We start from the raw sequence: 26,293 nt of genomic DNA, 5'->3' as shown, positions 1-26,293 counted from the left end.
GGTACATATTTAATTTTAAATATTTTAGTAGCCATATTTTAAAATGTAAAAAGTGAAATTAATTTAAATGATATATTTTACTTAATTCAAAATATCCAGAATATTACCATTTTAATACATAATTAATATAAAAATTAGTAAGTCTCATGGCTGCAGAAGACCTGTACACTGTTGTTCATACCAGCTTTATTTATAGTAGTCAAAAATTGGAAACAACCAAACTATGTCTCAGTAGGTAAATGGTTAAACAGACTGTGGTACACCGTGGAATATTACTCAGCAATAAAAAGGAGCAAGCTGTTGGTACACAAAACAACTTGGTGGATCTCAAGGGCATTATGCTGCATGCAAAAAAAACCAATCTCAAATGGTCATACCCCATGTGATGCCATTTATATAACAGTCTCAAAATTATAAATTTATGGAAATAGAAAACAGATTAGCAGTTGCCAGAGCTGAGGAGGTGGGAAGGGTAACAAGACGGAGCTCTTTGTGGTGATGAAACAGTTTTGCATCTTGATTATGCCGGAGGTTACATGAATCTACACATGAGATAAAATGGTGTAGTACCAAATATGCACACTCTACCAATGTCAAATTCCTGGTTTTGATATCATACTATGATCATGTAAGATGTAAGTATGGGGAAAAACTGGAGGAAGTGTACATGCAACCTCCTGTAAATCTATAATATCTCAAAGTAAAAAGTACACACACACACACATATGTATATGAAATATTTTACATTCGTTTTTATACCAAGTGTTCACAATTTGGGTTGTGATGTATACTTCAATCTCAGTTTAGACTAGCCCCATTTCTGTGGCTCTGTAGTCATATGTTACTATATCAAATAGCACAGTTGTATCACATGATCTTATTTTGTTAATTTCATAGAAGTTTTTATACCCTGTCATGTTTTATTTCTTTCCTTTGTAATCATAATACCTAACAGTTATTGAATGCCCATTCTGTGCCAGGCAGTGTTTTATGTGCTTGGCAGACATTAACTCATTAAATATCCACAACAACCCTTTGACATAGATATTAATTACTAGGTGCATTTATTTTTTATTTTTTATTTTTTATTTTTTTGCGGTACGCGGGCCTCTCACCACTGTGGCCCCTCCCGCTGCGGAGCACAGGCCCCGGATGCGCAGGCCCAGCGGCCACGGCCCACGGGCCCAGCCACTCCGCGGCATGTGGGATCCTCCCGGCTGGGGCACGAACCCGTGTCCCCCGCATCGGCAGGCGGACTCTCAACCACTGCGCCACCAGGGAAGCCCCCTATTTTTTATTTTTTATTTTTAACATCTTTATTAGAGTATAATTGCTTTACAATGGTGTGTTAGTTTCTGCTTTATAACAAAGTGAATCAGTTATACATATACATATGTCCCCATATCTCTTCCCTCTTGCATGTCCCTCCCTCCCACCCTCCCTCTCCCACCCCTCTAGGTGGTCACAAAGCACCGAGCTGATCTCCCAGTGCTATGTGGCTGCTTCCCACTAGCTATCTATTTTACGTTTGGTAGTGTATATATGTCCATGCCACTCTACTAGGTGCATTTATTGATGAGAAAATTAGGCACAAAGAGATTAAGTAACTTGCCCCAATAAGTGTCAGAGCTAGGATTCAAACTCCAGATGTCACTACACCTGTGTCTTTCTCTCCCACTAGAAAATCTCTCACCTCTACTCCATAAGGTCTTGTCCTCCCCATTCCTGCTTTGTCTATAGTTAAATGATTAGAAATATTTTTGAAGGAGTGATAAAAACTTATGAGGAAAAAGTTTGAGAGACCTGGGTTCTCTTTCCCACTCTGCCAATGGAAGCTGCATGTTTAAGTTGGGTTCCTTAGAAGCAGAGCCTGAGACAGGGATTCAGATGCATGCCTGTCACACACTGCCAGTCTCACCCTCTGAGCTGCCAGTGGTTAAACTACAAATTGTCTTTAGAGAGGTAAATATTTTTGTCCCAGTGACCACTCATTCCACAAATATTTATTGAGTGCCTACTATGTCCCAGGCACAGATAAGATGGAAATCAGCTGATGGAGGAGTTTATGGGGTACTAAGGAAGACCAGCTTTGCTTTCTAACAATGTTGGTAGGAGAGGAAAATAAGCTAGGCTTTCTGAAAACCACCTTGCCAGCATCTTAAAAATTTTAAACATACTTGCTGTTATAGGCTGAATTGTCTGTATCCCCCATCCTCCCACATGCCAAATTCATATGTTGAGGTTCTAACTGCCAATACCTGTGTAACTGTGTTTGAAGATGGAGTCTATAAAAAGATAATTAAGTTAAAATTAGAGCATTAGTGTGGGCCTTAATCCATATGACTGGCATCCTTATAAGAAGAGGAAATTATGACACAGATGGGTACAGAGAGGAGACGACATGAAGGCACGAGGAGAAGACGGCTATCTACAAGCCAAGAAGAAAGGCATCAGAAGAAATTAACCCTACAGACACCTTGATCTCAGATATCCACCCTTCAGAACTGTGAGAAGATTAATTCCTGTTGTTTAAGCCACCCAGTTTGTGGTACTTTGTATGGGAGCCCTGGCAAATGGATGCATATGCCTTTAGTTCCATCATTTCCATATCTGATGCTCTTTGCTGTAGAACTGCTCATATTTATGCAGAATGTACATACACCAGGATTCTCACCAGAATGTTGTTTTTAAGAACCAAAAAAAACCCTCTTAAATATGAATCAATAAAGGAATCAATAGATGAATTATAATACATTCCACTTTATAAAATGCTATAATGTCTTAAAGACAAGTACTGATATGTGTACTACTATGGAAAGATAGCCAAGGTTTGCTTTTTTTTTTTTTTAAACGTAACAGCCAAATTATGTTAAATGACACAAAAAGCAAATCCCACAACAGTGTGGTCATGTTTATGTATGAAAATTAGGTTGTATGCAGGGATGGCAGAAACAAACAACAAAAGGTCCATGTTTGGGATTTTGTGGTGGGAAAGTGTATGACAGTTGACTTTTAGCTTTTATCCTGTATGCTTCTTTATTGTTGAATGGTCCACACCAAGTTGTGTATTACTCATGCATTACTTCTGTAATTTGGAATAAGCACAATAGTTATATAAGGAGCTATGGAGAACATAAGAAGAAAGAGATTCTGGGGTTCAAGAATGGCAGGAAAGAAGACTTAGGGTGATGTGGGGGACTGGGGCAGGGGAAGGCAGATGTTGGAGGGTCGGGGGCTTTTAAGTTAATGCAGGTGACTAAGGATAATAAGGCTTAATGAAGGGGAGAGGGATGTAGGCAGTTAGAGAGCTATGCAAGGGGTAGACCTAGGGAGCCCGATGAGTTTGGTTTTGTTTTTAAGGTCAATGAGAAGTCATAGAAAAGGCTTAAGGAAGAGAGAGCATGAGGCGATCAGATTTACATTTTAGAAACTTGGTCTGCCTGCAAGGTGGAGGGCTGCTTGGAAGGGGGCAAGTAAATAAATAGGGAGATTATTCAGAAGGGCCCAATGCAATCACAAGTGTCCTTAAAAGTGGAAGAGCAAGGCAGAAGAGAGAGTTGGGCAGAGCCATGTACGAGGAAGAACAGTCAGAAAAAAATGTACTATTGCTGGCTTTGAATATGGAGGAAGGTTTTAAGAGTCAAGGAACACAGGTGGCCTCCAGAAGCTGGAAAAGGCAAGGAAATAACTTCCCCCTTAGAGCCTCCAGAAAGGGACACAGCTCTGCTGACACCTTGATTTTCACCTGGTGAGACCCATTTCATACTTTTGACCTCCAGAATTCTAGGATAATGAATTTACCTAAGTTAGAGGTAATTGTTAGAGCAGCGATAGAAAACTAATATTGGGAATTTTGAGAGATGTGCAGATGTAGTGGACATTTGGGGAGTAGAATGGACAGGAACTGATGGTGATTGGATGTGTAGGATGGGAGAGAAGGGAAGGTCACAATGGATCCCCAGAATTGTCTTCAACAATTCCATACAACATGGTACTGTATATATACTAGGATTGTGATATCTAGAGAAGGAACACTTTGAACAAGTAGGAAGATTGTGACTTAGGTTTTGCAGATGCTGGGTTTCAAGAGTGGGATGAATCCTAGAGTAGATTTGGATGCATAAATCTGGAGCTTAGGAAAGGAGTCTGGGCTATGTCTCTATATGTGTGGTTATTGGCATAAGGAAGAAGAAACATGTGGTATAGGATGAGACCATAGTGAAATAATAGCTTTTGACTATAACATTTAACACATTTTTGTCAGCATTTTTTGGGAATGTATACTCTGTTGATGCTGTTCTACAAAGCATAATTTTCTTCTTGCTCCTATTTTAGATTATGTTATCACTCTGGACAGTGTGGAAAATGATTAGGATTTAAATGTTTTCCTCAAAGCATGCCTTTTGTCCATCCTGGGTGTTGGGTGTCAAAAAATATGAGTTGGAAGAATTGAAGCCAGAATGGAGGGTTGAGTTAGATTAGATTGATCTTGCAATGTGGATGGTCTAAACAATGTGGGGTTGCATAAATGGATGTGATAAATCCAACTGCAGTCACAGATTCCAGAATGAGGACAGAATCAGAAAACTTAGATGAGAAGAAGCCAACAGATACATTAGATCCAAACAACTTTATCAGTGGGAGATATACGAGAGATTCCCATAGTAGAGAAGGACAAAGAAGAAGCAAGGAGTCAGGTTTGGAGGCTGAGTTCAAATCCAAAGGATAAAAATTGGAAGCCAGAGTCAGATGCTTCCAAGGAGGTCGAGAAGGCAGGTGTAGTTGGATTAGGGAGCAAATCAGAAGAGCACACAGAGCAGGGTGCATCTGGATCACGAGTGTCTGTACAAGTACAAATGGGGACCAAGTAAAGAATAATCCTTTTGTTGACCCAACATGCTTTGAAGCAGTTCTTCTGGAATGGGAAGCACCCAGTGGAACAGTGGCTGCCCACTCGTGGGTGATGTCCAGGAGACACACTGCAGTAAAAGAATCCAAGGAAAGGAAACCATATCACTTACACCATTTGGGGCATGATACAATAATTTTTCTTAGGAAACAACTTTATTTTTAGATGATATTATAGATCCATCCCAAGTTTTTAATATTTTCCTCTGAAACCCAAATTATATCCATGTTATATTTTACCTAAAAGCAACTTAACTAAAAGCCTGGTGAATCCTTTGTTCCCAAATCTGAGGCTGTGCCAAATGCATATCTGAGCAATGACATCTCAACAAGCGCATGGTGTGGCTGCTGTTATCCTCTCTGCAGCGGAGTTTCTCAAATAGCCATCTTTCTTCAACCAACGATAGGCAGGTCATTAACCCTAAATTATCTGAACACAGGTAGGTATTTCAGAAGTACTTAAATATCCATTACTGCATTTACCAAGTTCCTCAAAAGGGATCTGAGGTTAAGAAAAGAAAAATCTTTTCATGAGGGGGTCAACGAGAAAAGAATCACCCCTGAGATGTATGTTAAAGGTACCATCGTTTAATTCTTTATTCTTCGTCTAAGCAGCCAGCTGTCTGTCTAGCTGAAAACCTTAATAGTCCAGTAGTTACACTGAGTCCTTACTTCAGCTGTAGGGCCTGCAAGCACAGACTAAGCAGTTGTCAGTGCCAAAGGTTAGACCAATACAGTTTTGATGGGGAGAGAGGATAAGAACAAAAAGATTATCTAATAGATTGGCCCCAGCTCAGCTCACCTCTCTGCCACACCCCATCTTCAATGTGTTCCCTCTCTGCTAACTACATACAGGCCAAAGCTCCTGGGACATGACCATACCATTATTTATTATTATTATTATTATTATTGTAAAATATACATAATATAAAATTAACCATTTTAACCATCCTTAAGTGTACAGTTCAGTGGCCTTCAGTCCATGCACACTGTTGTGCAACCATCACCACCATCCATCTTCAGAACCTTTTCACCTTCCCAAACTGAAACTCTATACCCATTAAACAATAAGTCCTCATTCTCCTCTCTTCCCAGCCCCTGGCAACACCATTCTACTCCATGTCCCTATGAATCTGACTACTTTAGGTACCTCGTATAAGTAGAATCAGGCCATATTTGTCCTTCTGGGTCTGGCTTATTTCACTTAGTGTAATATCTTTGAGGTTCATCCACACTGTTGCCTGTGTCTCAAATATTTTTTTAATAATTTTGAATACAGTAGCAAAATAATACCTTGTGAATTTTTATACTCTGGCCCGAACTCCATACAAAGCCCTTTATGAGCATGCCAACATTTTGAAAACTAGAGGTATTCTATCAGTATAACACTATTCTTACTGATTATTCCAACTGTACGTATTAATAAAGAATGGGAGAAGAAGTAAAAAAAATATAAAATATTAAAATTATATATATATATATATATATATATAACAAATTATACTTTGAGCAAGAAAGTTGAAAATAGAATTTGTAGTCCTGAAACAGACTTTTTAAAAACAGATTTATTATTTATTTATTTATTTATTTTTGGCTGTGCTGGGTCTTAGTTGCAGCACACCTGATCTTTGTTGCGACATGCGGGATCTTTCCTGCGGGCTCTTTGTTGTGATGCGCGGGCTTCTCTCTAGTTGTGGCATGTGGGTTTTCTCTCTCTAGTTGTGGTGCACAGGCTCCAGGGTGCGTGGGCTCTGTAGTTGGCTGCACGTGGGCTCTCTAGTTGAGACATGCAAGCTCAGTAGTTGTGGCACACGGGCTTAGTTGCTCCGCAGCATGTGGGATCTTAGTTCCCTGACCAGGGATTGAACATGCCTCCCCTGCATTGTAAGGTGGATTCTTTACCACTGGACCACCAGGGAAGTCCCCTGAAACAGACTTTTTGAGCCAGAAATATTCAGGAGAATAAAAAGTGTTAGTGGCCAGTAGTCATGTGTTTCCTAGGCCAGTAGGCATGCTTGCAGTCAAGTATAGTTTTAAAATTTACCTGCAAGGTTACTTCATTTTCTTCATAAACAAGAAGAGTGTTCTTATAAGCTCTCCCATACTTGCTTGTGATGGTTAATATTATGTATCAGTTTGACTGGGCCAAGGGATGTCCAGATAGTTGGTATATATTATTTCTGGGTATGTTTCTGGAAGAGATTAGCATTCAAATTGGTGAACTGAATAAGGCAGATGACCCTCCCCAATGTGGGCGAGCATCGTCCAATTTCTTGAGGGCCCAAATGAGCAAAATGACAAAGGAAGGGTGAGTTTACTCTCTTCCTGCTTGAGCTGAGACTTCCATCTTCTCCTGCCCTTGGACCTTGGCGCTCCTGGTTCTTGTGTTTTCAGACTCAGACTGGGACCAGCTCCTGATTCTCCAGGCTATGGACATGGACTGAATTACACCGATAGCTTTCCTGGTTCACCAGCTTGCAGACAGCAGATCATGGGGCATCTTGGCCAACATAACCACATTAGCCAATTCCTATAATAAATTCCCTCTTATATACATCTATAATGTATAAATCCTATTGGTTCTGTTTCTCAGGAGAACTCTGACTAGTACAATGCTTATTTCATAAGCTGAGAACCTGTGAGCTAAGAGACATTTTAGAGAGGCTAGAAATAGGGGAATTTAGTTTATGTCTATCTGTTATATGTGGCTTCTTGAAATGTCTCTACCTGCTCATCCAGTTGTAAATGTGCAATTCAACGATCAAAGGAAATATTTCTATCCTAAGCTACATGCCACTTTCAGTGGATATGGCTACCAAAGGATTAGGTTCATGTAAATCAATCTTTTCTTCTGAATGTTAACCCAAAGGATTAATGTTTTAAGTTTTATTTCAGTATATTCTGATACATGCTAACTTTAACAAGTTTTTTTTTTTTAATCTGCTTTTGTTGTTGGCAGCACTGTGTGGCTTCCAGGATCTCAGTTCCCCAACCAGGAATTGAACCCAGGCCATGACAGTGAAAGCCCAAAATCCTAACCAGTAGGCCACCAGGGAACTCCCCCTTAACAAGTGTTTCTTTTGAGTTGATTTAAAAATATTGTAGAAAATAAATATACCACACATGGTTTACCAAAAAAGTTTAAAAATCCAATGGTTTCCTGATTCACCCTATGATAGCTCCAAGTTCTGTTTCCCCAGAGACCACCATGACACTCCTTCGGTTTTTGGCAATTTTCTTTTTCAGTTTTTTACCTCTAACCAAAAATACGTGTATGCAGTTTTATCAATACTAGGTATCTCCATCCTTTTATTTTCTGTTATGGTAGATAGAATTTAGCTTTATCATACAATCTGCCCAGTGATTGAAATTACATACTTTGAGATCCTGAGTCTCCAGCTTTGCCAGTTTATTACCTCTGAGCTTCTGTTTTTCCTTCTGTAAAATGTAGGTATGATAATAACACCTCTTGTGCCAAAGGAGTTAACATAGCAGGCCTGAGGCTGCGTTTCTTAGAGAAACCTGTTTGCAAGTTTGGCCCTTGGCTGGCATCTGGGAACTTGGATTTTAGGAGGGTTCCCACTGTTCCCTGGTAAGAATGGCTCACTGTGACTAAACTGTTCATTCAAACAATATAGTCTAGGGTTTCCCTGGTGGTTCAGTGGTTGAGAGTCCGCCTGCCAATGCAGGGGACATGGGTTCATGTCCCGGTCCGGGAAGATCCCACATGTGGTGGAGCGGCTGGGCCCGTGAGCCATGGCCACTGAGCCTGTGCGTCTGGAGCCTGTGTTCCGCAACCGGAGAGGCCACAGCAGTGAGAGGCCCGCGTACTGAAAAAAAAAAAAAAAAAAAAAAAAGGTCTAAGCTGAACCCATGTTTCCTTCTGGAATCTGAAGTTTTGGCACAGACCAGGCAGAGGTGTCTATGTGATATGTACCGAATAAAATCCTCAGGGACTGAGACTTTCACAAGCTTCCGTGGTAGACAACATTTCACATATGTTATCACAATTTAGTGCTAGAGGAATTAGTCACATCCTGTGTGAATCCGCTGGGAGAGGACCCCTGGAAGCTTACGCCTGGGTCCCTCTAGACTTGGCCCTTGTGCCTTTTCCCTTTGCTGATTTTGCTTTGTATCCTTTTTCTGTAATAAATCACAGCCGTGAGTATAACTCTATGCTGAGTCCTGTGAGTTCTCCTAACAAATCAAACCTAGGGGTGGTCTTGGGGACCACCACCATAGGGTTATTGTGAGTTTTAAGTGAGATCAAGCACCTTGAACACTTAGCTCTTTGCCAGTTACAGACTAAGGGTGGGCTCATCAAAGAGAAGAAACCATTTACCAAGCACGTCTGGATTTGAGGGTTCCCTACCATGTGTCTTTCACTTGAGTGTGAGATTCCTCATTGCTGTCAGAGGAATGGCCGTTACTCATGGAACATCACTATACATCATGGAGATTCCCCCTCTGCTTTTTGTCAAGTGTGAGCTTCACAGGAACATGACTTTAGGATTTAGAGCTTCTTCATTTTCTTTTTAAGTTGCTTCCTTTTTAAACTCAAACTTATTAGACAGCTGGAACTGTATATATATTACCATTTAAATTACAGTTGTATAGTGTCACACAAGGAAATGTAGGCAAATTAATTCAGCTGTGAGTTTCCTCTCCACAACTGTCTTATTTTAAAACAAGAATGGTATTAGTTCATTGATTTTTTTTTTTTATATTATCACTTGAATGGCATAGCAACCACTGAGAAATTCACAGTCAGGAAGGGAATAGTAAGACATTTCTATTCTGGTTCTAAAAATATTTGATCCAACATTCTCAATGCTTATTCAGGTATGAATACATGCAAAAGAACTCTTCTCAAATGATTTTTTTAAAAACAATTGCCCCCTTGTTTTAAAAAATTGATCATAAAGTTTATTAAAATGTCAAGTGGACTCAGCCAATGCATGACTAGATTATATTTAAAAAAAAAATTTTTTTGGCTGCCCTGCACTGCATGTGGGATCTTAGTTCCCCAACCAGGGATTGAACCTGCACCCCCTGCAATGGAAGCACAGAGTCTTCACCACTGGACCACCAGGGAAGTCCCTCAAATATTTTTTATTTTCACAAAATAATACTGAGATATGGTGTATAGAGTCACTTACTTATTTGGCATAATTTCCTGTCCACTGAAAACCTTCTAGGCCCTTGACAAACCAGACGACAAGATCACAATGAAGACTCCTCTGAGTGGACACAATTGTATAACATTTAATATAGTTACCCAGATTGGGCATTGTTACTTGAGACTTTGAAGTAGCTAAAATAGAGAAAAATGATGGGCATCTGAAGATGCAAGGTATGGGATGATCATCAGTTAGCTTTTTCTGTGCAACAATCTACTCCAAAATGTAATGGCTTAAAGCAATAGCCATTTTATTTGTGTCCTGATTCTACAGGTTGGCACTTTGGGTCCAGCTCAGCTGGGGTTTTTTCTGCTGGCTTTGACTGGGCTCGCTAGTGGACAGCTGCTGGTCAGCTAGGCAGCTCCGTTTCCACGGCTGGTTGTTGCCTAGGCTGATGAGTGACTGGGCTGCATCATCTGTCATTCCCTAACAAGATGGCCTGGACTTGTTCTCATGCTGGCTGCCGGTTCCAAGAGCAGCGTGGAGGCAAGCCCCAGTGGGCAAGCACATTTCGTGCTTGTGTCAGGGTTTCTACTGTCCCTTTGTAGATTACATATTCTGGTCCAGAGTCAGTGTGGGAGACACCCACCCAAGGGAGGCATGAAACACCAGGGTCCTTTCCTGTGACAGTCTACTACAGCTGGGCTTCTTTACTTCTTTATACTCTGGCTGAGATGTTCTCAAATGTTTAAAATCAATTGACATATTTATTAACCTAACTATAGTAAGGTACTTAAATAATTTTTTAAAAATTATAATTATGTTTTCCCAAGAGAGATAGCACACATCAAGGTAGTTTTGACCCCTTATCATCCTTCATTAGTTTTTCATTATCACCTTATGTGAGTTTTCTAAATTAGTCTGAAATAACAACCACGATGGATGGGAAAATGGGTTTTAATAAATTCTGGGGAGTTAATGCTGTGAAGAGTCTCATCCCTGTCAGGAGAATATATCTGCAGTGCTGTGGTCTGAATGTGTCCCTCCAAAATTCACATGTTGAAATACTAATCCCCAAGGTGATGGCAATAGGAAGTGGGGCCTTTGGGAGATGATCAGTTCATGAAGGTGCAACCCCGTGAATGGGATTAGTGCCCTTATAAGACGAGACCAGAAAGAGCTCCCTTGTCCCTTCCAACATGTGAAGTTACAGCAAAAAGGCAGCCATCCAGAAAGCAGGTGCTCACCAGGCACAGAATCTGCCAGCACCTTGATCTTGGACTTCCAGCCTCCAGAACTGTGAGAAATAAATTTATGTTGTTTGTAAACCTCTTGGTCTCTGGTGTTTTGTTATAGCAGCCCAGGCTAGCCTCACTAGAGAATGGACTAGGAGCTTTAGAAAACTAGGAGGAAGCCCTTGCTGGCCAAGCAGGGATAAATGGTTAAAAGAGAAAACAGGAGGATGAAGGGGAGGGAGGGAGAGAGGAAGGAGGGAAAGAGGAAAAGAAGATGTTAACATCTATGGAGTTCTGACCCCAGGTGCTCTTCCCTGAATGTTTTGTTCTGGGTGATTTTAGTCTGTCAGCAAATATTTCTTGAGCCCTACCATATGCCAGGTGCTGGCAAACAATAATAAACAAGGAGGCAGCATCCCTACTCTCATGGATCTTATATTCTAGAAGGGAAGACAGACACTGGGCATACCGTTACACCCAATTAATTGATAGCAAGTGGATAAGTGCAGTGAAAACTATGTACAGAGCTGTACAAGTGTATATAGAACACACCTACTCAAGTCTGAGGGCTGAGATAAGGCTTTCCCAACAAAGCAACCTTGAAGTCAAAGCACCATCTTTTATAAAACCTGCAGCAGGGGTGTCAGGATTCCCCAAATGATCATGATTGTCATGTTCACAGAAAATTCAGAATGAGAAAATCAGTTACCCAAGATTATGGTGAAGAAGTGGGATTCAAACCCAGGTCACCTTACGTGTTTTCAATAAACGTAAAGCATAAAGTAACCATTTTACATTATTTTCTAGAGGTATCCCTGTCACAGGGTGTTTTAACTAGGTAAACTACATTGTTTCAAATAAGTAAAATACATTGTACAAAATTCTAAATATTCCGTGAAAAGTAGCTCTTCCTCCCTGCCTTGTCCCCCTGGTTCCCTTCTCTGCAGGCAAAGCCAGTCAAGTTTCTGGTATATTCATCCAGAGGTATTTTTAAGACTTGCAGCACTGACTTTGTGCCAGGTATTTACAAGGTGTTTTACAACTGTTTACTTGTTTAATCCTGATAATAACTTTATGTGGCAAATAGAATTATTGACTGCATTTTTCATATTTATGCATATTTTTCCACACAAATGTTTTAGATTTTAAGTGCACACCACACTTTGAGATGCTTCTCCCTGTGTGCTAGTCAGCTTTTGCTTTGGTGATATCATGTAACAAACAAGTATACAATCTTAGTGGCTTCATGACAGACATTTATATCATACTTCTAACTCAGCTGTGGCTCAGGTGGGCTTGGCTCCAAACTGGAGGTCAGATTTGTGTCTGCTTCATGCATCTCTCCTTCCAGAATCTTGGCTGAGGGTGTACTGCCCACTAGAGGGATCTTCATGCCAAGTAGCAGGAGCATAAGAGGGAAGTGGAAACATACAATACCTTCAGAAACCTCCACCCTGAAGTGAAGGACGTTCTCTTCCACGCACAGTCCATTAGTCAAAGAGAATCACATGGCCAAATCCAAACTCTGTGGGTCAGGAAACTATATATGGCAAGTGCAAGGAGAGAACAAAACGTTTTGAATGAAGTTATCAAATCTACACACCCTAAAAATACAAATTCTATCTTTTGCTGCTGCTATCTAGAGGAAGAATTGAAAAGATAGAACTCTGAATGAATTACTAATTTTCCTATGGTCTTCTGCTGGCGACATATAAACTGCTCCCTGTTTCTGTTTGCATTTCTCAGGTTTTCCACCATGTTTGGAAAGAAAAAGAAAAAGATTGAAATATCTGGCCCATCCAACTTTGAACACAGGGTTCATACTGGGTTTGATCCACAAGAACAGAAATTTACCGGCCTTCCCCAGCAGTGGCACAGCCTGTTAGCAGACACGGCCAACAGGCCGAAGCCCATGGTAGACCCTTCGTGCATCACTCCCATCCAGCTGGCGCCCATGAAGGTATGGCGAGGATTCTGTCTTTAAGTTGGCTTAAAAAGCATGCTCTCTCATTTGATGCAGTGCGCCATCTTTACGGGCGAGCTATCAAATGTGTAAATCATGTATTTGTTTTTAAATATCCACAGATTATCCACAATCTTCAATGAGTATAATGTTCACCACTTAATTTTCATGTAAATTGCAACACAAAAAGGAAGCTCAGCTTTCAGATGGGAGTTTTTTTTTTTTTAATCAGACTCATACAATACAGTCACAAAATAGGAAATTTTTATTTCTACTTTTAATGGTGTTTGTTCTTTTTACTAAAGAATATTATCCACCCACACTGGTAAATATTGGCAATAACCTCCGAGTAGACATTATGTTAGGCAGCTTTGTGCCGTTTTGCATTTGCCCTCAGAATGTCTAAACTTTTATATAAATAGTAATAACTGTTTTTAACAATAATAAATGATTTACATATGTGTACACACATACATGCATATGTGTATATACTTTATATATAAAATCAAATATATATTTATAAGTATATATAAATATAAATTATATGTATATAGTCTTAATAGTCTAAGAGCTATTTCAAATAAAAGATGAAGCATTTGAGTCCTAAAATAGGCTATAATTTACCTTAAAAAATGGCTAGTAGATTTTTAAAAGGAATGTTCATCAAAATAATTGCATTAAAGTGGAACTCAGACCCAATACATTTCAGATATGTCAAGAGACTACAAAGAAAGTCCAGCCTTTGCAGTTTCCTTCTGCACTCAGAATGAGAAGAATTCCCTGAGTCATTTCCCAAAAGCTCCCTATGGGAGTTAAACATCATTGAAGCTTATCATCATGTTATCCAATAGATTAGATTTATATTAGTAGGCACCTGAGCTACATCATGTTATCCAATAGAATAGATTTATATTAGTAGGCTTCTGAGCTACATAAAACACCTTATTCTGTATTAACACTCATATTGAATACACTGAGTTTAAATGATACATAAAACAACAGTGGATGCATTTTTAAAGGGAGTAAAGAAGGAACCCATCTGGTAAATTACAAGAAATTCTTATGAGAGACCACCTGAGCTGAGTAAGTTGTAATTGTGATCCCATCATTTATTCATGGTCTTGGTCATTCTATTCTAGTATTGAATATGTGGGTCTCTTCTGCTCAAAGATTGATACAGAGTGTTCTAATCCTGCATCTTGTGAATTTGATGTTCTGATAAGATTTTGAAAGTTTTCAAGCCAGCTAAAATGTAAAATACTAAGGAGATAGATATTTGAGAAGATAAAACTTTAGGGACAAAAAGGAACTTCTTATTCTAAGCCGGTATTGATTGATATTTAATAGAAACTGACCAATTAACCAACTCAACTGGTTAATATTAGGCAGTATCTTACTACTGAACATGATTTTCTTCTGAAATAGAGACTAATGCCTCACTAATGACTAAATAATAGGCTGGACCTTATCTAAAACGTTGAGATTGAAAAGAATTTACTTTTTTAGTTTCATTATTTTTTACATATTCCAAGTTTTTATAAAACCCAGAAAACAGAAGACACAGTGTGCCCAGAAAAGTTATCTGCTATTGATCAACATGGCAAAGGAAAACTGCCCAAATGAAACAAGAGCTATTTTTTTACCCTTGAGTATAATCATTTGATGAGGGACATTCTGGAAGAAAATAGTTAAAGACCCACAATGTGCTTTCTTATCAGGGAGTGTGGTTATTACAGGGTCAGGACAGAGTACCATTTATTTCTCTATGGTTTTTCACTTGTTCAGGTCCTAGAAGGTCCTGGCTGGCAGTGAAGTAGGAATCTCCCATCTCAGTGATAATCCACCAAGGTCAGTGGATGTAGGACTTAAGAGAACCTTCTAACTCATTTCTTCTATCTCCTGGATGGGCTGGCTCATTATCCTCTCAGACTTAATTTATGAGCCTCACTGATTGGAGCAAGATTTCCTAACTGCTGAGCTCCTGAGCCCAGTGATTCTCTCACTCACGTCATGGGCTTCCTAGCCCTGATGCCAAATGTGTGAGTATCCAGTCTGTATTAAATGTGAATGTTTGTTTTAGACACTTAAATGCTAACAGAAAGATGACTGGAAAATACATCTCGATTATGCATCCAGTCCTGGATTTCTGAACATTTCAGGCACATTTTTACCTGCGAGAAAAAAAATAAAAACAGACAAGGAGTGACAAAACAGGACTCAGCTAGGTTAAATTTTCCCCAGAAAGAGTGGAGCTAATTAAATACTTTCTAACTGAAGGACCCCCAAGAAATCCATATTTCATACTCTCACCAAACTCCTTTAGATGGAGCCTCTCTTTCTCTAAATCCCATGAATGCAGTTGGTGCTGTCAGCACATATTGAATCGGGGTCCAAGAGAATCCTACTGACTCTACCAGCCTCTTGGAATAACGAAAATAAAAGGTTGCAGGGGCCAAAGTATGCCATGAGGTTTGGTTGATCTCACTCTTTGGAAATGACTTCTCTGTAGAAATCTTGCAAGTGACTTGAGAAGGACAAATTATAAACCATGCAATATATATTGCAGAAGTTGGAACAGTCTTTGAAATACGAAGCCATGAATGAATTGATAGAAAGGGATGAATAGGTAGAGTTGTGCAGATTTAAAGCCATTTTGGCAAAGTTTTTTAAGTTAAGTAGAACTGACAATTCTAATTTGGTCAATTTGTCCTTTGAAGCAGACAAAGGAAAACGAGAAAAAAGATCATGACATAAAAGCAGTACTGGAAGAGGTGTACAATGCCTTAGGTGGTGGCAAAGTGCTGGTCCTTCAGTGTTGGTCAGTAAGCTTCAGGCCAGCTGGTTCTGAATGGAAATTCACCATTGCAACCAATACTCTCTTCTCTGATTGGTTAAAGAGCTGTTCCTGTTCAAACCTCTTTAATGTACATGTCACAATCACCAGGACATGCTCTTCCATGTAGAATCATTTAGGTCAGTGTCTCTCAAACTATAGTCCAACAGAATCACCTGGAAGCCTTGATAAACACAGATTGCTGGGCCCATTTCCAGTCTCTGATTGAACAGGGCTGGGATGGAGCCTAAGAATTTGCACTTCTATTAAGTTTCCAGGTGATGCTGTTGCTGCTGGTCTGGGGACCATGCTTTGAAAACCTTGATTTAGCTAATTACAAAAGAATTTATCCACATAATGTATCAATACACGTTTACACTGGCCAACATTTCCAAAATCTCAGAAACCAGGAGCCACAGGTTAGCTCTGATTTGTGTCAAAAGTTAAACTTCAGGTACCCAAGCCAAAGGTGTGTAGGCAAGGTGAGGGTGGGGTGGGGAGTGCTTTTTAAAACATAAAACATTTGGCAAATATCTTTGAGAAACTCCTTTCTATATGTAACATCATTTTGTCCACAAGAATGTCATAAGCAATATTACCAAACTTCCTGCTGAATTAGATACATTTACATAAAGAACAGGTTGAATGGTCATGTTTGTTCTTGCCCAGTGGTTCTCAAACTTGGGCTTTCAGCAGAATCTCCTGAGGAGCTTATTAAAACCAAGATTCCTGGGCCACACCCTAGAGATTCTGCTTCAGTAGTTCTGGGTGTGCCCCATGGTTTACACATCTAACATGCTCTCAGATTGTGGTGGCACTACTAATGGGTGGAGGACAACTTTAAGAACCACTGTTTTAGGTGGACTGAAGCTTGAGCTTAGTGATCACCCTTTGTAACAGCCTAGAAATCATTTAAAAATGCTAAAAAAATGTAAAGAGGATAATGTTAAAAAGCCTTTATATCACAACATTGTAAATCAACTATACTCCAATAAAAAATAAAAATAGAATAAATGGGGACTTCCCTGGTGGCACAGTGGTTAAGAATCTGCCTGCCAATGCAGAGGACACTGGTTCGAGCCCTGGTCTGGGAAGATCTCACATGCCGTAGGGCAACTAAGCCCATGCTCCACAACTACTGAGCCAGTGCTCTAGAGCTCGCGAGCCACAACTGCTGAGTCTGCACTCTAGAGCCTGCAAGCCACAGCTACTGAGCCTGCGTGCCACAAATACTGAAGCCCGCATGCCTAGAGCTCATACTCCACAACAAGAGAAGCCACTGCAATGAGAAGCCCTTGCACCGCAACGAAGAGTAGCCCCTGCCAAAAATAAATAAATACATTAATTAAAAACATAAATTAAAAACAAGAATAGGGCTTCCCTGGTGGTGCAGTGGTTGAGAGTCCACCTGCCGATGAAGGGGACACAGGTTCGTGCCCTGGTCCGGGAAGATCCCACATGCCGCAGAGCGGCTGGGCCCATGAGCCATGGCCGCTGAGCCTGCACGTCTGGAGCCTGTGCTCCGCAACGGGAGAGGCCACAACAGTGAGAGGCCCGCATACCACACACACACACAAAAAAAATTAAATAATATAAAAGAGTAAATGGCCGTTTAAAAAAGCCTTTATAGCTTCTCTTTAAAGTGAACAAATAGCATATCTTAATATTGCTTCAGATTTGTTTTTCATTTTCAAGTAAAACCATAGAAATAATAGTGTTATTTGGCACATTTCAATTTTATTAAATGATGCCATACTGTATATAATATGCTCTAACTTGCTTTTTACTTAATATTGTTTTAAGATAAACTCATTTTCTGCACATCAATATGAATTTATTTAAAAATTGTAACTGTTTACAGCTTCTCCGTTTCTCAGTTAAGGGATATTGCCAAATATTTGCTATTTATAAATAATGTTGTCATGAATATCTTTGTTCTTGTCCCCTTGGGCACATGGTGAAACATTTTTTTGCAGCAGTTCTCAAAGTTTGGTCCAGAACCCCTGAGGGTTCCTCAGACTGTCTCAGGGAGTGGAAGATAAAAACTATTTTCTTTATAATACTAAAGCATCATTTACCATTTTCATTCTCATTCTCTCCCAAGTGTGCAGTAGAGTTTCCTAAAATCTACATGGCGTGTGTTAATGTCATTGGTCTGGTACCTAATGGATCTTGTGCTTTGTATTCTTGTGTTTCTCAGTTTGTTTCAAATGCAGTAAATATTGATAGATAAAACATAAACCAAAGTCTTTTGTGGTCCTCAATAATTATAAGAGGTTCTTGAGACCAAAAAGTTGGAGAACCATTGTCTTAGGGCTGACATCAAATTTGATTATCTGTGGCTTCTACAACTTGCTCCTCACATACTACCCGGGGTTTTTTGGTGTTTTCTTTTCCTCTTATTCTTTTTGTTGCTGTGGTTTAATTGAAAATAGAGAGTAGTTTTCTCCAGTTAGCTAGTAATCATCTGGGATAAACAGCCATCTCACAGATTATTGAATGCAATATTCTATCCCTTTTTGTGTCATAGAATGTAATTTCTCCAAGAACATGACTTCTCTGGTTTTGAAGTCATTTAAAATGCCTCCGTCCTAGAAAAAGGAACTGTCCTACACTGTTGGTGGGAATGTAAATTAATACAGCCAATATGTAGATTCCTTAAAAAACTAAAAATAGAGCTACCATAATAATCCTACTTCTGGGCATATATCCAGAGAAAACCATAATTCAAAAAGATACATGCACCCCAGTGTTCATTGCAGCACTATTTACAATAGCCAAGACATGGAAATAACCTAAATGTCCATCAACAGATTAATGGGTGAATAAGATATGGTACATAGATATAATGGAATACTACTCAGCCATAAAAAGAATGAAATAATGCCATTTTCAGCAACATAGATGGACCTAGAGATTATCATACTAAGTGAAGCAAGTCAGACAGAGAAAGGCAAATATCATATGACATCACTTATATATGGAATCTAAAAAAATGATAGAAGTGAACTTATTTACAAAGCAGAAATAGACGCACAGACCTAGAAAAGAAACTTGTGGTTACCAAAGGGGAAAGGGGGGGTAGGGGTAAATTAGGAGTTTGGGATTAACATATACACACTACTGTTTACAAAATAAACAACAAGGACCTACTGTATAGCACAGGCAACTATACTCAATATTTTGTAATAACCTATAAAGGGAAAAGAATCTGAAAAATAATATATATCTGTATGTATAACTGAATGGCTTTGCTGCACACTTGCAACTAACACAACATTGTAAAGCAACTATACTCCAATAAAGATGTTAAAAAAAAAAAGAACTCTTCCTGGAAATAGACATTCTGCATCTGTACGCAAGATTTGGGAGCTGATTTTAAAATAACTTCAACCTACATAAAAACTCTTTGGATTAAAAATAATAGCTGAAGTTTTAAGATTTTTTATTGATAATTTTTGAAGTTCAGATTTTATCTTGAAATATGTAAAAAGTAAACTTTTTTGTTTATTAAAAAAATAAATTAATTAAATAAATTATTTTAAAAATAATAAAGTAAAATGCCCCCATCCTTACCATCCCCTTTTCTAATGTAGCCTTCAAATCCTTTCTAACAATCTTCTTTTTATCCTTTCAAGTTTGAAGAGTCACAGAGTCTAGCAAAACACACTGGCTCTGCCTGGGTCTGTGTCCTCTCCGTGGTCTTGGTAGTTCATAATCTTCCGAAGCTGAGCTTCCCTCATCCTCATCTGCTCCTGACCATTGCATTGAAAACCACTCTACTCACACAAACAAGTAAAATCAGGAGAGGTAAATCCTCAGGTCCAGCCTCCCCATTCTTGAAGACTTGTACCATTGTTTTCTTTTCTCCCATGTCATAGTTTATGTTGAAGTGTCTTATTGAAGAATGAACTCATCTTAATTACTCTGTAATTCTCTATCTTTTCTCCCTTTTTGTGATTCACAACTTTGCATTCAGGATTTAGGTTTCCAGAGCCACATCACCCTTCTTAGCCCTATCTCCATGGGATTCACACTCTCCTAGAATGTTTTTGAAAATTGCCTTCCTAAAATACAGGGCAACTCTCTGACATTTCCTGGCATGATCTCCCTTTGACTCGAGGTAACAATTTCTCACAAGGTTCCTTCCCATTTCCGCATCACTGATGTGCTTCTCCTCATTGGTCAGCATTCAGTCTAGAGGGGCTATTTCTTTTATGGTCACCTCCACCTTCTGAGAGTTGTCATCAAGGAGTTCAAACTGTGTATCAGATATTTGTCAGGCTTTTAACTGAATGAAACTTCCAGCAATTCCGAGAGCTGCCTCATAGTGACTTTTCTGGCTCCCATCCCTGTTTCATGACTTGTAACATGAGAGCCTCACATTGACCTTCAGCTGGGCTGAGTGGCTTCTGTCCTTTTATTTTCATCCCAATATTGTCCACTGGGTCCCCTCTTAAAGCTCGTGGATCCCCCGTGATTTTCTTACCCTCTTAAGTCCATGTGGTTTGATATACCCCTTCTTTAAGATCTGTTTCCACTAAAGTATAATGTTGAGTGTGGAAACGTCTTTCTTACAGCATGAAATTCAATGCCCTGATGTTCACTCATCTAAGCATTTAGAAATGGGAAGAGGAGGCTCAAGGAGTCAGCACACTGGCATCTAAGTCCAAGATGCCAACTACAAACTACGTAGCTTTAGATGAGTCATCTACCTGCTACTTTGAACAGAAGTTTCCTTGTCTCTAAAATGAGGGTGCTGGTATTTATCTTGCAAGCTTGAATGGCCAGATCCTAACTGTCTAAGGAGGTTTGGTGTGTGGAGAATACATTCTACTATTTGTACTTAGTTTAATAATGTGATAAAATTATGGATCTATTAAGTAATATTTCAGAAAAATACCAGTACCTACTATTAAATTAATTCCATTGATCAAATTATACATTTAAACATTAATTAGTCAAAATCTCCTAAATATTTCAAGAACATCATAGGTGGAATATATCAAGTTTTCTTGGCTGCTTCAACCATAAATGCAAAAAAGTAAATGCATGCAAACAAAAACAGTAAAGACACATAAAACATCATAATCATCATAATGGCTGTAAAATATGTTGTTATACCAACACTTAACCTCTTAAAAAAATATTGATATTGTGGTTTTGCTTCTTTTCCTCATTATTTTAATATATATTTTGTAATTTCTCAGGTTATACAGCAATACTTATTTTTAAACCTTCCTAGGGTTACAAAAGTCTTACCAAACCTAAAAGATAAAAGATACCGCCTCAGACAAGCTTTTAGGTACTCAGTAAATAGAACCTAATGTTGTTTCTGTTGTCATTGTTGGTAATGATGGTAGTGGTGGTATTGTTACTGTTATTTTCTCAGAGTTTATGTCCTCCTATGTACCTAGGGTTGCCAAAACTTCTTAACTCAGAGCCACTTCTGAGATCTGTATCTTTAAAACTCCCAGGATGCAGAAAATTTTACATTAATTTCACTCATTCATTCAACTAATATTTATTGGAGGCTCACTCCATGCCAGGCATTGTGCTAGGTGAAGGAGTTGTCCATGTGAACAGGAAATGCCAGGTCTCTGTCCTGGGGAGCTGGAATTCTCATGGGAAGATAGACAGTGATCGTTTAAATAAGCAAACAACACAGCTACAGTAGCAATAAATGTGATGAAGAAAAGAAAATATCATACTATAAAGTAACTAAGGGTGAAGCCATTTGTAGTCCTTGAGGATTGTCTTTCCATGAAGGTGATGAGGGAGCCAAGAAGGAGAAGGCCCAGGAAGGTAGAAATTCACAGGTGGAAGGAAGGAAGAACGAATTCAAAGACCCTGGGGTGGGAACAAGCGTGGGGAGTTAGCTTGTGTGGCTCTAGCAGAGTGGGCGGGGAGAGGGGGTGGGAGACGTGTTCAGACACAAGGGAAAGAGAGACCGGATGGTGTGGAGCTTTGTAAGCCATGGTCAGGGGGTGCTATTGGTTAAACCCTCATCCGTGAAGGACACAGGTCTCAGATCGAGAAATTGTTGTATTACAAAATAAATCGATTCATTTAAAGGTCAGATCCAATTTTTAAGTATGCCAGTGATATTGATTTGATATGCAATCCTGCAGGTTTTAGGGGCATATTAATTAAATGGGTATGAATAGTTGAGATCTGGTGAGTCCTTCCGATGCTATGACTGTCAAAGATGTTTAAGAAAAACACAGACCTGTTACAGAAGAAATAACATATGTTATAAAGATTGTTTTTTTTAAAAAAAAAAAAACAGAAGGTAGTTATGAAATGAAACTTTGGGGGCAGGTTACCTCTATTCTAAAACCTCTCATCAAAACACCTACAGTGGTGTCTGTTAAGTTGACTGGAACCAAAGCGCTCACTGAGAGGACAGGTGATTAACCTTTGCTAAAGTTCTAATATTTCTGCACTATTAAACCAGTGAGGACAACAGACTTGGCCTCTCACAACTCTCTTGGTGCCCATTACTTTCGGAAACCTCTTCTTCCATTTTCAATATGCCTTCTCCACCTTCCCACTGCCAGAGAGACTGTGGAAGAAAAACATTACACTGACCCCAAATTCTCTCACTTGCCTAAATTCGGAAGATTTGGGCAAGGTAAGCTTTGTCCCAAAGGAGTGGATAAGGCCAAACACAAAGCCAGATTTATTATCTATGATCCATTTCTATGATCCAACCAAATCTGCAAACTTCTGAAAACCATTTTCCATTGTATAAATGGGGTTAGTATTTGGCGTGCCCCATGCCCACCCTGCCCCCCACCTCCATTCCACCCTCCCACACACAGCCACCTCCAAAATTAAAAAAAAAACAGTAAAAATTGACATCCACAACTTATATGTACCATCTTTCTTCTTTTACTGCAGTGTTTCACTTAAGCTACTTCCTTTCAGTTGGAGCAGCCTTAAGCTCATATAGCCTAGTTGTTACTCCAAAAAAGCAAAGGCTGGTGTTTTCAGGGCAGAAGGAATCATCACAGGAGAGTGACCCCTGCAGTTACTCACCCTTTCTTCCATTTTGAAGCGAGCAGGATATTAACCACACACCTCATCTGGGCTCTCAGCTGGCTCATCCTGGCACCCATGTGACATTTTTACACTCACAAATGACTGTATCTCACACCTGCAGCTCACGGGACAAGTAGAAAACAGCTAGACTTTCATATTCCATGATCCTACAATGTGGAAGATCCTAGGTTTCCAATAAAAAGTAGACCACTAAGGTCCCATGAACAAATGCTCTTAGCTACCTCCTCTCAAGAGTTTGGTATCTGCCTAGCCCTAAAGGTAAACATAAATAGAATGTACCATTTTAAAGCAATTGTCAATCATCAGTTGTATTGGAAAGTAATTTATGACTAATTGATGTTTAGGTCTGTTTCCGAGTGCCTCCTCTCAGCTTAAAATCCCTGGCCCAGCATTCCTGCAGTGACTGTGGTCTCTGACTGTAGCTCCAGGGAGGAGATGGACAGATCCCACACAGTGACAGAATACAGGCACCAAGATGCAAACGAGTAAGCATTCAAATGCCTGCTGCTCCCTATCTGTCCATGGTGGCCTCCCTACTCCCTGAGCCGATCATATCTGAGGTCAAACACGAGCCCTCAGATCACAGGCATTGCTCCAGATTCGTGTTGGTTTCCCGTTGAGTGGCCTGCTCTGAACTTCTGACAGCTGAACTCCTCCAGTGAGGATGGTTGTGCTTTGATAACTGGGAAATTCTATATATAGAGATGATGTTCTCAGGTATGCCTTATTTGCCTCAGCTCTTCTCTCCTGGCAGGGGTGACCTAACTGAAAATAGTCCTTCTAAATCCAAAGGCAAAAGAATGTGGCTCCCTGTGGCTGCCACACATGCTTGAAACTTGAAAGATTTAATTTTATCTTTTATTTAGCATCTCAAAGAAATTGGGGCACTAAGATGGCAGCTGTAGGCTTCTTGGGGGGCACTGTCAAATCCTATAGTTTTTAATCGTTTTGTCATATAATTTTAAATATAAGCATTAAATTGTCAACTCTAAACTAGTAATAAAGAACTTTACCAATGCTTTGATCATTTCCAAGCTGCACATCACCCTCCAACAGATTGGATGCTACTACTGTTACCTATAAGGTGAAAATTGCAATGCAAAAGCTGTACCCAAGATGGCAGTACTCTAAGAGTTTGCTGTACTCACACAATCCATTGCCTATTGAGAATCTTTGTATTAGTTTTCTATTGCTGCATGATAAATTACCACACACGTCATGGCTTACAAGAACACACATTTATTATCGCAGTTTCTGTGAGTGTGGAGTCTGGATCCTCTGCTCAAGCTCTCGCAAGGCTGCGGTCAGGGGTCAGCTGGACTTCATTGCCATCCGGAGGCTTGACTGGGGAAGAATCCACTTCCAAGCTCATTTAAGATGTTGGCAGAACTCGCCTCCTTGCTTTGGAGAACTGATGGCACTTTGCTTCCTCACAGCCAGCAGGAGAGCAAGAGCTACCTGCTTGGAGTTTTATGTATATGTCATAACATAATCATGAAATGATGTCCCATCACTGTAGTCATATCATGTAACATAACCATGGGGCAGGTGACATCCCATGACCTTTGCTATATAACATAACCCACAAGTGTGGATGTGGCATCCTACCACCTCTGCTATGTTCTATTGGTTAGAAGCAAGGCACAGGTCCTAGCCAGGCTCATGGAGAGGGGATCACACAAAGACATGAGCACCAGGAGACCGGAGTCATTGAGGAGCCACCCTAGGGCCTGTCCCCTCTGGTCCTCACTGTCCCTCCCACATGCACAATGTATTTAGGCCAGCCCGAGTTTCCCATCTCATCTTGTTAGAGCATCACCTCAAGTTCAGTGGGGGTCAGGTGTGCACAGAACTGCTGGGGCACCATTGCCCTCCATCTGTGGAGCTGTGAACCCCCAGCCCTCCCAACACACGGTGGTGGGGCAGGCATAGGATCATCACTGTAGACATTCTGGTTCAAAACAGGAGAAACGGAAGGTAAAAAGCAGTCACCAGTCCAAAGCTGCTGTGAAATCCAGCCTGGCAAATGTTGGGAGTTTACTGGTTAGGTTTTGAGCTTGGGGATAATCCTCTGTGGCTCAGGCTCTGCTCTCAGGGCACTGGTTCTACCCTTCTTTCCCATGAAAAGTAGCCTGTGTTTGCAGCCAAGTAGTTTTATCAGCCTGCTTTCTATTGACAGTGGAATTGGGGGAGGGGGGCTCTGAAAGCCTCCTGTCATAATATCTTGGTCCCTTGCTGTCCAAGTTGGCAGTGCTTGTATTGAAACAGTTTCTCGAGAACTTCATAGACCTTGTGTGGTTATCACAGTGGTGCCCTCCATGAGGCAATGGCTACATCCACAGATATTGTTAAGATAAACCCTCCCGAACCTCGGCCTCACCTGAGATGGCTGAGGGGCAGTGCCTTTAAGCTTCCTAGAAGTTTTCTGGTTTGATTGAGAAGGTCTGTGGGGCACACCCTTAATTTCTTCAAAAGACGTTTTATGTGACTGCATACCCTGACCTTGGGTCTTTCTTGGGTTTTTTGTTTTTTTTACGTGGACCATTTTTAAAGTCTTTATTGAATTTGTTACAATATTGCTTCTGTTTTTGGTTTTTTGGCCCAACCAGGGATCCATAGTAGCTGCACCGGTGCTGTGCCTTTAAGTCCTCAGCCCACTTCGGAGGCCACCTGCCACCATTTCCTGTCCCCACTGAGGGCTACCCAAGTCTCTTTACCTGAAGGCATCCTCTGGCGCTGGGGAATGCTTGGCCAAATATGGGGAGGCTGGATTTTGCCAGGAATTAGCTCCCAGGAGCAGCCGACAACCAGGGAGGGACTGGAGTTGGTGGATAGATGGCTCAGTTTCCTCGCTTCGTGCAGGGACAGTTCTGAGCTGTGTCCTGCAAAGTCACATCCTCAGCGGGACTGAGACCCGGTTGCACAGCAGCTACCTGCTCACTAACACAACTTTTCTTGGCTTCTCTTCCTTTCTGGTCTCAGTACTCTCTTCCCTCAAAGCCACAAGGCAATGGATTCTGCCAACAGCCTAGATGGACTCTGAAGTGATTCTTCCTCATTTGAGCCCCTGGATAGGAAAGCAGTTGGGAGGGCAGCTCACTGCACACCCTGATCTCTGCCTTGTGAGATCCTGAGCAGAGGATCCAGCTAATAAGCTGTGCCCAACTCC

The 26,293-nt window shown here is 40.3% G+C and overlaps 1 protein-coding gene across 1 annotated transcript in view; it reads left to right on the top strand.

Annotated features, from left to right (window-relative positions):
• Window positions 1-13,019: 13,019 nt before the first annotated feature.
• PAK5 (p21 (RAC1) activated kinase 5) overlaps window positions 13,020-26,293 on the top strand; it is a gene marked incomplete at both ends in the record, with an annotated part of 94,218 nt that continues 80,944 nt past the window's right edge. The window contains one exon of the mRNA XM_081256228.1: window positions 13,020-13,223. Within this exon, the coding sequence (XP_081112354.1) occupies window positions 13,020-13,223 (204 nt within the window). The remainder of the gene's footprint in view (window positions 13,224-26,293) is intronic.

The sequence above is a fragment of the Mesoplodon bidens genome (assembly GCF_964165515.1).
Source record: "Mesoplodon bidens genome assembly, chromosome: 15".
Classification (NCBI taxonomy): Eukaryota; Metazoa; Chordata; class Mammalia; order Artiodactyla; family Ziphiidae; genus Mesoplodon; species Mesoplodon bidens.
Note: the sequence above shows the minus strand (reverse complement) of the source record. Positions and strands in the feature narration are given on the sequence as shown.